Genomic DNA, 12,362 nt, shown 5'->3' with positions numbered 1-12,362 from the left:
CAAAGCCGGAAAGGATAACTTTGGCTTCATAAAATTTGTAACAAGAATGAGTAGAATGCCCCTTAAAGTGTCATCTACAGATTTCTCTAGCATAGATATAAGCAATATCTCAATACTTCTGCTTATCATCAGTGAAAGATGGTTTAAGGGATTTAAAAAGGGAAGAAAGTAAGGGAGTGAACAGAAAGCAGAAAAGGAAAAGGGCAAAGGAAGAAAAAAGCTATAACAATGAGACATGTTTGGTGCCCCAACAATTGGTTCAGATGATCATTTACTGGCCCCAGTGCCAGGGTATAAATTTGACAACTCTAGTTCTCTCTATTGTATGGTAATATATGACACATGAATATGTGTCATGACCAAGTAAACATCCTGAACCAACACGGACCCGGTTCCTAATCAAACAATACAAAGGTTAACATGGCAGACTGATGTTGGCATTCTTGACAAGATGCTAAAAGATCCACCGAAGAGATCTAATTTATAGTCAAGAAAGGACTGTGAAGGCAGGGAAACATCTGTATTTCCTCCTCTTCCCAGCGTGACTGGAAAGACTAGTTGGAGAGATGCCAATGATGCAGTAGAAAGATCTAAAACCAGAGTACCCAAAAATAGATTGCTAGAGGTTCAAATCCTCCCAAACTATAACTTAGGTACTGCTATGATAATCATGGAGAATGGCTGTCCAAAAGAAACATTGCAAAACAGATAAACTTAGCATTTACTGCTATTCTACTTCTTGATTTCTCTAGTCCCTGATTATGCTCTGTTTAGCTATCTAAGATCCTAAATCCTATCCATGCCAATTCTCCCAACTAAAATTTGTTTCCTTGGTTTATTACTTTAGAGAGTATTAGCCCTTGCCTATCTGTCCCCATCAGGTAATACATCTGTACTTCTGACCTTCAAACTGCAGACTCAGACCCACGGCTTTAAGAAATGAGTCAGTCTTGTTCCAGACAGGCAATACAAAAGCACGACTCATCATCTGAAGGATCAGAAACATTGTTTTCATGCATTAAGCCTAGTATTTAGTATGCCTGGGCATCCTCTTGGCTTTTCCTTGGCAATCTCAGTTTTTGGTCAATTCACACAAAATATCTTCTGTACAAGGTTGCTGACTAGCACTTAAATTCCCTTTGTCCCAAATCTAGGCATTATTGCAAATTTATATTCCAAATTCATAACACAAAACAGTCTGAATTTAAAGATATTGTGACTGTTGGCTACCCACTTCAGCAGTCAGGCCTATAGTTGGGCCCCTCTTTTCCTCTTTTACACTTCCTCCCAGAGCCCGGCCACTGAGTGTCCAATGTGCCCTACATGCAATTTCTGATACAAATGATTACGTTAATTCAAATCAGTGTAGATAAGTTTAATTCTCCTAAAGGTATGTTTCTATCTTTAACTAAACTTTTAACACAAATGAATTTTTAATTTAAGAGTATAGCTCTTAAGTTCATTTTTCTCCTGAGGTAGAGTGCACACTCGGGTGTTCTTTGCCAATTCCACCATTTTGCCTCCCTGCTATTGTCACTAAACAGGGAATGAATTAAATGGAATAAACATTATGAGTCATATCACTACTCCTACTCCATCTGCCCCAACTATACCCCACATACCACATGGTGCTCACTAAAGCAAAAGCACTGCCAGGGACAGAGTAGGGCACACCAAGAATTTCTGAAGCTTGAGATAAGAATACCTCCTTGTACCAACAGAGACCTAGAGCTGTTTACTTCTCTTTAGTTATAAAAAAGCATCAGAAATTAAAATGCTATTGGTGTGAACAGTATCTCTTTAATGTCCCCTCTTTGTGTGTGAACCAGAGATCTAGTCATCATCCACTAGCAGACTGAACAACAGAGTACATAATTCAATTAGATTCTTCACTGGATGTCCCAAGTGATTGCATTCAAATATATGGCATCTGGAATACTCACTTAGGCAGTCAATAACATATTAATTCAGAAATTTTAATAAAAATATTAAATATAAATCTGTTAAAATGAGTTGCAACTAACAATAAGAGATGCTGTGAAAATAAAAATCAAAATAGTAATAAAACAGTGAGGGAGTATATGGAAACCCAGAACTTTTCACTCAATTTTTTTTTTTGTAAACCTAAAACTGCTCAAAAAAAGAAAATCTATCAACTTTAAAAAACAGAAAAAGTAAACAGAAATTGGGAACAGAGAACAATCTCTGAAGTGGGGCTTCAAATCTTGTTTAATCTTAAGGCCTCAGCAACAAGCAACAGTGTCAACCAGTTTAGCCGTCAGGGATCTCATCCTTGGTTGAAGCCACTGTCTAGATCACCCAACAGGCAATCGAATTTAGGACATCTCTTAGACAGTGGTTTTATATTAATTTTCCTTCAGATTGTTATGTGACTATCTAATCACATGGTTACATCCTGCCGCTCCAAATAAAATATAAGGAACTTTAGATGAAGCTGAGAAAAAAGCTGCCATGTAACACAGTGCCTTTAAAATGGTAGTATTAGGGCAGCCTGGGTGGCTCAGTGGCTTAGCGCCTGCCTTCGGCCCAGGGCATGATCCTGGAGACCCAGAATCGAGTCCCACATAGGGCTCCCTGCATGGAGCCTGCTTCTCCCTCTACCTGTGTCTCTGCCTCTCTGTCTCTCTGTTTCTCATGAGTAAATAAATAAAATCTTTTAAAAATAAATAAATAAAAATAAATAAAAAATAAAATGGTAGTGTTAATAATTATATATATCCAGGTATTTACAATTTACAGTTTATCAAAACTCTAAGTACACACCTTTCCATTTAAATGCAAAACGACGAGGTATCAACTTTAACAAAGTCCCTAGAAGATGGCTTATGGACTTTCCTCCCTTCATAGTACTTCATATAATTTGCTTTTAGTGGTTGGATTATGAATTTTCCCTTTCACTTTTGGGTTTCCTACTTAAAAACAGAGAGCATTTTTACAGAAGTCTATAGGACGTTGAGTCAGTACACATAAAGGGAGACAGTTGGGGATGGGTGGCATTTCTTTATTCTTCTCTTTTCCATGGTTATAAACATTGCTAGTAGTCTTCTGTAACAAAACCAGACTCCTACCTAAATCAAGGCCAGAAATGACCAGTGTCAAATTAAAGCCAGAAGTGGCCAGTAAAGGGACCAGATGCCACAGTCTATCAAAACAAAGTTATGTTACTCTATCTTACTAGCTCTACTACCAATCAAAACAGATTTGCAGATCACTACAAGAGGCAGCAGGGACTATGGAAGTTTTATTTAGATAACAATAATTCCTGCATTCTTGTACTAAGATTTCAGAGGGTTAGAAGTCATGCCAACATCTTTTTCTTTATCAGTTACCAACTTAAATGTCTGGGCATCCCAAACGATGGCTTTAGAAGATTAAGTGTGATCTTTAGAGATTCATCAAGAACTGCAGTTCCAGGAGATCAGTAATGTCCTATCTAGGCTCTATGTCCACTCAGGTAGTTGTAGAAGTTCAAATGTTGCAGGAAAATTGCTTCACATGCCAATGGCCGTCACACCCTGCTCTATAGCATACCTCCCTGCCTATTAGAAGTATTAGACATACCTTAATGTGTAGCCATTGTCAACAAAGAAACAGGCCCACTGGGAAAAAAGCCAAAAATCATTGGCTGGCAAGTTTTCAAAGATAGGCAGACGTTCTGGTTTAGCCTTTAATAAAGTATGTTTGGAACAATATAAATAATAAATTAAGAATAATAGTCACCAGAGGGCTATTAATGTTACTGGATTTGTGACATCTTTTAATAACATTATTATAGCTCCTAAAACTCAGCACAGGAGATCATAGTTTGGAGCTGATCTGCTACCTGCATTTCTCAATCCATTTCCTTCCTTCCTTGCTCTCATCACTCATTATCCCTAAACTACAGATCCCACTCCCTGACAAGCACCAACCCAGTACGTGATATCCAAACACAACACCCAGGCACTGGCTGTCTTCAGCTTAAAACATTACATACTTCATTTCCTAGCCATTCCCAGCTTTAGGTCACACAAGTGTCCTCTTTGGTTACATTACTATGCTCCTCAAAACACTGAGTGGTTGCCTACATTCTTCTGCACCTATTCTACAGCGTTCAGACCTAAAAAACAGAGTGCACACTTGAACCCTCTTCCCCGATTATAGGAGCTGTATCCCTAAGCTACCACCATACAGAATCCAAGTTCTAGCAATAATGAAGTATTATTGAAAGCCCGTGGAGTCCACCCTAAAAAAGCACAAGACTCCAACTCTGCCCTATCATCTACATCCATTCAATAAATATTTACTGAGTCTCACCATGTATAAAAGGCTCTGTGTGCCATGCCTTTCTTTTGTAGGAAGCTCTTTCTTTTCTCCTATGCATATCTGTGCTCCCTACCCTTCAGGTAATCTCTTTGCCAACTCATATAAACACTGAAACTTTCTTCCAATGATTGGATCCTTAATAACTTCTTTATATTCACCTAACTTACCACATTCCTAGTATTTAATCTAATTTGGGTCTAAAACCTCTGCTGAACAGTGTTTTTCTTTCTAGTTATGATTGGACAGCCATCTCTAGTTACCACACTCACATATTACCTTTTGAGCAATGGTTCTCACTTTATGTGCATCAGAGTCACCTGCAAAACACCTAAATATACAGACTGTTGAGCCAAAAAGTTTGCATTTCTAACAAGTTCCCAGGTGATGCTCATGCTGCTGGTCTAGGGACCATACTTTGGGAAGCACTATCTTTGAGAATCCGATGAAAGCTATAAAAAACTGCACACACATATAAAATTTTACGTGCAATTTCAAAGGGTTCATGGATGCCCATTCCTAGATGCCTCCTGTTCTATATTTCTGTCTAAGGAATGTTTAGGACACGGTGTTTCCCGGCTTGACCATAAAAAGTGCTAACTGTGGTACAAGTGAACGTACAAACACCTAAGCATGACAAGGAATAGCTTGGTACTGAAAAGTCAGTCTGTCCAATGGGCTGCCCCCTCTTCAATCTCACATGTCTCTTCACATACATGTGATCATTTTTCTGTACTTCTGGTTCAGTTCTCAGAAACAAAAGTATTAGTCCTTTCATATTTAATAGGCTCTCTGGAATCACTTAAACAAAACTATTTTATAGGTAAAGATGTGGTCGGGTAGAAAGAACATAAACATTGGAATGAGGGAACTAGACTGAAAACCTGATTCTGCCTTTCTTAAAGATATGACTGCTAAGCTTCAATTTCCTCATTTAAAAAATTGGAGACTTCAAAGGGAAATTATTTTTTCCCCTTCCAGACAAAAGTTATGTGAACCCACTACAAGAAATGAAGAGGGAAGTGGTTCTATTTAAAACCAAAGATTCTTATTTATGGTAAGGATCTTAAATACTACAAAGTGAACACCCAAATTAAGAAAATGAAAGATTAAATAATTTCTAAAATGCGTTCAGACCCAACATTTTGTATTTATGAACTCTAACTAACCAGCATGTCATTATTCACTCCTATTTTCTATATGTACTCAGCAACCATTGGTGATATAACTCAACATAAACTAAACTACATAAACAATCATACCTTCCCTTATTTTACCCTTCCCTTCTGTATTTCCTTCCATCTAGTGTCCAGCAACATTCCAAAATCTCCAGAAAAGACAAAATATATATGAATACTCAGTTATTATTCCCTCAGGCCTGTGTAAAATACATCTTGTCAATGCAGAAAATCCCTCTGCATGGAGAAGTTCCCTCTGTATTTCTTCAATAGATAGCCAGAATCCATTAAATTCATATTTAATCTATTCAATAAGATCTTTCAGGCTTTGGCTAAAATAGATACAGCTCAATTTGGTATGTTTTACTTTTTAAAGATCTGCCAGGCATTCTTTTCTCAATCTACAATACTGTTTTCTTTTTCATCGCAGGAACCCTTATACTGGATGTAATATGTGTGAATGTATGAGTGTGCACAAATGTCTGTTAAAATTACCCCCAAAATACCAGGCTCTACCAATCTATACATTATGTTAAGCATCAAGCAACTTCTACCAAACAGACCTCTTGTAGAAGACGTGGATCCAAGCAGTCCCCATCATCATTAAACAAAGACTCCCAGCTCTCCTCAGTAGCAGCACTTCCCTCCATGTGAGACATTTCCGTTGCTTTTGGTTCCATGGATGTTTCCATAGATACAGATTCTATATCAGGAAAGGATACACCAAATTCTACATTTTCTGAGTCATCTTCCTCTTTTGTTTTGAACTCTTCAGCAGTTTTTAGTTCATGCAATGCCTCTGTTATATCACCACTACAATCTAGATCATTGCCGAAGGCACTGTCTGAAAGTACTTTTGTCCCATTTAACATACTGAGTTCAGAGTCCAAAAAAGTGTTACAATTACTACCAGCAATCTTCTTTATAGGTAAGGAAGAAGCACAATCTGACAAGCTCTCTATCAACTTTCCTGTTGACTCTGTGAAACTAGATGAAATACTCTCAGCATAAATATCTGAGCAAGCAGTCAGGTTGCTGAAATTTCCTGTGTCATTCCCACTTCTAGCTACATGAAGAGGGGCTGTATCTGCATTCATTTCTAAATACTTTGAGAAACTATCTGTGCTGCTACAGGCCTCATCAGCTGTTCTAACTGCAATTACACAAGGGCTGCCCATAGTTATATGATCAGACGGGACATTTGTAACGTCCATCTTACATGCCTTATTGGTAATGTCACCTACACTCTTCAACCCATTATCTGTATCTGTTTCATGAACAAGGAGAGCTGTATCAGAAGGTTCATACTTTATACATAAGTCATCTATAGTGCTGTCATTCTCCTCACACTCTTTAATCACTGTTGGATCAAAAATGCCATTTACATTTTCTAATTTGCTGCCCATAGTCATTTTATAAGAGAGGTGATCCACAATCTCAGGAATGGAATCTACACCTCTCTGACTCAAGATGAAATCTGTACTGTTGGCTACATCACTAACATTCTCAGCTTCAAAGTCTATGGAAGTTTGGTCAGTGATACCATCTGGGCTTCCAGAAACAGAAATAGCAGTGATGCCTCCACTGCTGAGAGTCAACATTCCACACGATTTTTGCATGCTTTGTTGTACAATTCCAGAATCAGAACTGAGTTTTACAGGTACAATCACACTCTCAGGGTTCAACACAGAACTAAAAACTCCAGGAAACTGGGATAGTATCTCCACAACCTTGGCATCAGTTTCAATTCTGCTTTCTAAACGTCTGCCTTCAAATGTTTTGCCACTTAATTCCTGTCTATTGACATCACATAATTCCACATTTTGGAATGGTTTGTTTAGAACTTGGGCCTCACTTATTTCTGAACAAGACTGAGACAGAAGCAACTTCCCAGGTCCTGCCACATCTGTGGTTTCAACTTCCAAACACTCCACCTCTTTTGGTTTAAAATGTCTTTGTAAAGATATAGTAGGTATCATCCCAGGATCTGGGATGCTTTGCTGATGTCCCTGGGATAATGTTTCTTTAGATTCTATACTTTCCCTCTTAACACAAATCCTATCTTTCTTTCTTTCTTGAAGGCACGTGTCTTTTCTGAATTTTGTTGAAATTTTCTTTCCTTCTCTACAGTTGTGCTGCTTTTTATCAGGATTAATGCTTAGTCTTTGAATCTCAGATTTGTCTCTAAAGATCTCCTTTTGAAAGAAACCATCTTCTTTTTTCACCACGGAGTTAGATGAACCACAGCTTTTTTCCTCATCACCTGACTTGAGCAACACTACATTCCTTCGAGCTTTAGGTACATAAAGTGCCATGTCAGGCCTTCTGGCTCGAACTCTGCATCTCTCTGTTGCTTGCTGCATGGTATCACCTCAATCTGCAAGAGAGAATAATTCAATTACCAAAAACTAATTACAATGTATTGAATTAAGAGATTTTTAAAGACTCGGTAGAAGGCCTACTTACTAATCCATCCTACAGAAACCCTCATGTTAAAAGAAAATAAAACCTGCCATAAAATAATTAAAGCAATCAGGTAAGGAACTAAGGAAAGTAAATTCCAAAGTAACTCATGAGCTCATGAATTTTATCCGTATACCCTCTTTCTTCATATTCCCAAAACTCTTTATCTCTATGTCCCAAGTCCTCTCTACCTTTTTAACAAGCAGCCTTATCTTCACTGAATTAAAAGTATTAGAAAAGTGAGTGCCAGGTTTTAAGTACTCATAAAATACTACTATCTCCCTATTACTGGAGCTCAGAATTTACACTGAAAAGTATATTCAAGGAGGATCCCTAAAAACACGTTTGTTCAACATAAGTATACACATAAATAAGATTTTAAAAAATAACTTGAATGTGGGCTAGAAAATGAGACAACTAATCTAGGGCTGCCTTCTATAAGATGTTTACTATTTAATCAAGTGAACTACTATAAATTTTCTTCCAGCAGCAATAAAAAACAGCAATAAAGCAGAATGAAGAAGAGTGGAGACCAAGAAATGTGGTGAGACAACTCACATTAGTAATTTCTTGATACCCTCCACCATGGTTGGTCAAAGGAAATTAACAAAGGGAAAAAAATTAACAAATGTTTAAATAAACCTTTGCTATCAGAAAAATACAAGAAAATGTGCTAGACAACTTCAGTTCTTTTAATGTTCAAAATCATACTATGAAGTATTAGGGTATCCACAGCAAAGAGAATAAAGAAGTGTAATACATAGCAAAGAAACACCCTTTCACACACTCAGAAGTACTCATTGTTAAGATTTCACTACATACATTTCAAAGGAAATAGATAGTAAGAGAGAAACTACTTCCAGATCCCTAAATTCTCACCTGATCCAGAATACCTTCTCAGTAAAGAACCTGGGCTCTCATGGCACAGGCTGTTTTCTTTTCAGCCCAGTTATATACCATGGCCCTGATCATCAAGTGTTCCTAGGAATTCTCAGTCCCTTTCTCTTTTAATGTTTTTATTATTATCTAACCCACAAATTATTATGATGGATTTTCTAATTGTGGGTGAATATGACTTTAACATTTAGACGTGCCAGGATTTTTCAAAAATGCCTACTTTTCAAAGACAGAAGTACTAAAGTGTATTTCACTGGAGGGGATCCACAGACATCATGTATCTTGATCTGAGGAAAGCATCTGACAATATACATCATGATGAATTTCTGAATATAAGATGGAAAATGTGAGCTATTTAACAGAACTAGTAGCACCCACAGAAAAAATATAATAGGTAATAGTGAATTTAGGATTATTTTAAAGTGATCTGTGTCCCTATAGCCCTTTGAAATTCAACATTTTAAACAATAATTTGAATATAAACAATAACTACTCAGTGCTTATCAAATCTGCTAGTGACATAAAATCAGTAGGATTAAGAAATTCCAAAAATGATAAAATTTTGATTTAATGTCATTTCTACAATCTGGAATGCTGTGCTAAAAATGTAAATACAAACATCTACTTTAAGAAAATAAGTTAAACAACCCAACATTTGACTTGTGTATAATTTGCACAAAAAAAATTTAAAGGCTTTTACTTCATCTACAAAGTCAATAAACCCCAAAGGGTAGAGATGTGGATGTTTAAAAAGGCAACACAGTTTCAGATTACAGAGCTCAGAAAATGCACACAAAATAGAGTTGAAAGAACTAAATAAAGGTGTATTTCTTTCCCAAAGAGCTCTAAATGGAAAACATCCAAACTACCTTTATACCTGAAGGGTTGGTTGCTCTACAGAAGAGATAAATGTTCTCTTCTATGTTTCTCCAGAGGTCAGTACCAGAACCAATTGGTAGAAATGAAAGGAAAACATGGTTGAGTTTTCCCAGTCTATAGAACTCTAAGAGCTCTCCAACACTATTACCAGGTAATGAGCTCTGTCTCTACGTCTAGATGACTGACTGATACACTAAAGAAAGAATTTCTATCTGTAGATTGGTCTGGATTTATTTTAAGCACTCTTTGAGCTTACAATTCTATGATTCTATTTCTCTTCCACAAGAAACATATATCAAAGGCTTCAAATTTAAAATTATTTGTGTCACAGCTTAAGACTCTTAACACTCAACCTTTCTTTTTTCTTAGTTAATGCTTATATATATATGTCATGATAGGATTTCCTAAAGCTGAAAAACAGTCTAACGAATTTATATTATCCACTTCTTACCAAAACACTGAACTCAATTATGCCATGATCAGAATGTGCCGGTAAATGTTTAGCAACCGGTTTTCCACATGTAATTCAGAGTGCTGGTTGATATTTTTGCTCACATCAATGATGTCAGCAATATGAGTAACATCTTTGCTGAAGTGGATAATCATTTTTGGATTGCAAAATGTATTCTCAAATTTTTGAGCTATGTACAATGTAATAGCTAAAGACATGACACTTTTAAGTTTGCATTATTAGCATTTTCTCCATCACCTTACATCTAGACAAGCAATAAACAATAAATCAAGCCCTGATTTATGGCATTTGCCTAACTGTATGACATAAATATTCCCACCATAGCTAATTTCAAGCTATCACTGTATCATCACTGAAATCAGAGCTGGGAAAAGACACAGTAGTATTCCATGACACAGTATTTCAACCTAAAGGTCCAATATTCATAAATAACTTCAAGAACATAAATTATAGTAAAATATAGTGAAATAATTAGGAAGTGATGAAGTTTAAGTATTACCTTTTTATAAATACTATTTAATAATAAGCTGTGTAATTTTTAATGATGGCTATGTTTAACAATCAGTTTGCATAATTTCTAAAATTTTAATAATCAGCTCTCAGGCCACCAGGAGATGCTCCATTACACCACTGGCTAGAACAATTCTTTTATAGTAACTCACAGGCATACAAAAAAAGAAAAGCATCCCCATCTTGTGGACTTTCAAGATCATGCCAATTCAGTTTAAAGCCTTGTTGTATTTTTGTGAACTTCTTTTGCAACTGTAGGCACAGAAGGCCTTTAACAAGGGGAGAAGGGATGCCTTTCATATACAATTTTTTAAATGTACCTCAGATTAAAATTTTCCTATCCATATATTTACTAATAGTACTTGATGCTTTCTTTCTCTCTTTTAACATAGTTTTAACTTTTTAAAAACATTCCAGGGATCCCTGGGTGGCGCAGAGGTTTAGCGCCTGCCTTTGGCCCAGGGCGCGATCCTGGAGACCCAGGATCGAATCCCACGTTGGACTCCCGGTGCATGGAGCCTGCTTCTCCCTCTGCCTATGTCTCTGCCTCTCTCTCTCTCTGTGTGACTATCATAAATAAATAAAAATTAAAAAAAAAAAAAAAAACATTCCACATGCTTTTATTGGTCCAGTTTGCTTTTTAATTGGAAGGGAGAATCAGTTATTTGGGGTATATTTTGCAGCCAACTTATCCTAGAATGGCCATGAATATGAAATTCTGTTCAAAATTATATTTTATAAAGGAGATGAAAATTGATTCCTTTATGAATTAATTGCTAACATACACCTTTAAAATACTTTAGGTCAAATCATCTTTTTTATACAACACTTCTGAACACAAGGATCATATCTGAGAATCTGTCCAATTGCTTCTACAGTTTCAAATATTCCTTGAGAGAAAATAATCAGTAACTTCCTCTGCGTACCTCTCTGCCCCATCTTCATGAGTAAGTGAACTAGCACAAAACGAATCAAGCTTTTACATCTTTATAACAGAATTTTAATGTCATTTGTCTATGTTTGGTATATAAAACATATGGATCTCTCTTCAATCAACAATAGAGAATACTGACACTTAAGGCATTCATTGGATAATTCAACCATGAACTGATTTGATCTAGTGCTTACCAATGGCTCACTTGAGACACCTGATATCTGAGAGAAACTGCCTAAACAGGCATGTTAACTATCCATTCTTCAAGAATAAATTAAGCACTATCACGTTGTTAGCTCATTAGAATGCATCATAACAGCATATATCTTGCCTTTTTACTTAAAATAAAATAATTTTAAATACATAGGTAAGTTACAAAAGTAAAAATACTACAAAGAGTACCAGTACATCTTTTACCCATATTTATCTACTAGTAATGCTTTTAGTTGCAAGGGAAAAAATGCACAGTAATTTATTCAGTACAGAAATTGGACAATACCTTGATAAAAGCAATCCATAGGGTAACATTGCAAGAGCCTGTTCCTCATCAAAATATCCCCCTAGATTTAGCATCCACTAATGATTCTAATCTGATTCAATCTTTATTATGATGGTTGCAAAATGGTTTTCCAACTCCTAAAGTCCCTTCACATTTGCCAGTCAATCTAATATTTTTTTCTGAAAGCAGAAGTAAACCATCAAAGTA

General features: G+C 36.3%; 1 protein-coding gene across 50 annotated transcripts in view; it reads right to left on the bottom strand.

Annotated features, from left to right (window-relative positions):
- Positions 1-12,362, bottom strand: part of R3HCC1L (R3H domain and coiled-coil containing 1 like) — a 130,863-nt gene that overhangs the window by 68,779 nt on the left and 49,722 nt on the right. For all 50 annotated transcript variants that reach the window (XM_025991644.2, XM_072739684.1, XM_072739693.1 and 47 more), the window contains one exon: positions 6,065-7,878. In XM_025991644.2, the coding sequence (XP_025847429.2) occupies positions 6,065-7,864 (1,800 nt within the window). In that variant the 5' untranslated portion in view covers positions 7,865-7,878. The remainder of the gene's footprint in view (positions 1-6,064; positions 7,879-12,362) is intronic.

Source organism: Vulpes vulpes, chromosome 15, assembly GCF_048418805.1.
Source record: "Vulpes vulpes isolate BD-2025 chromosome 15, VulVul3, whole genome shotgun sequence".
Classification (NCBI taxonomy): Eukaryota; Metazoa; Chordata; class Mammalia; order Carnivora; family Canidae; genus Vulpes; species Vulpes vulpes.
This window is presented reverse-complemented; position numbering and strand designations above follow the sequence as displayed.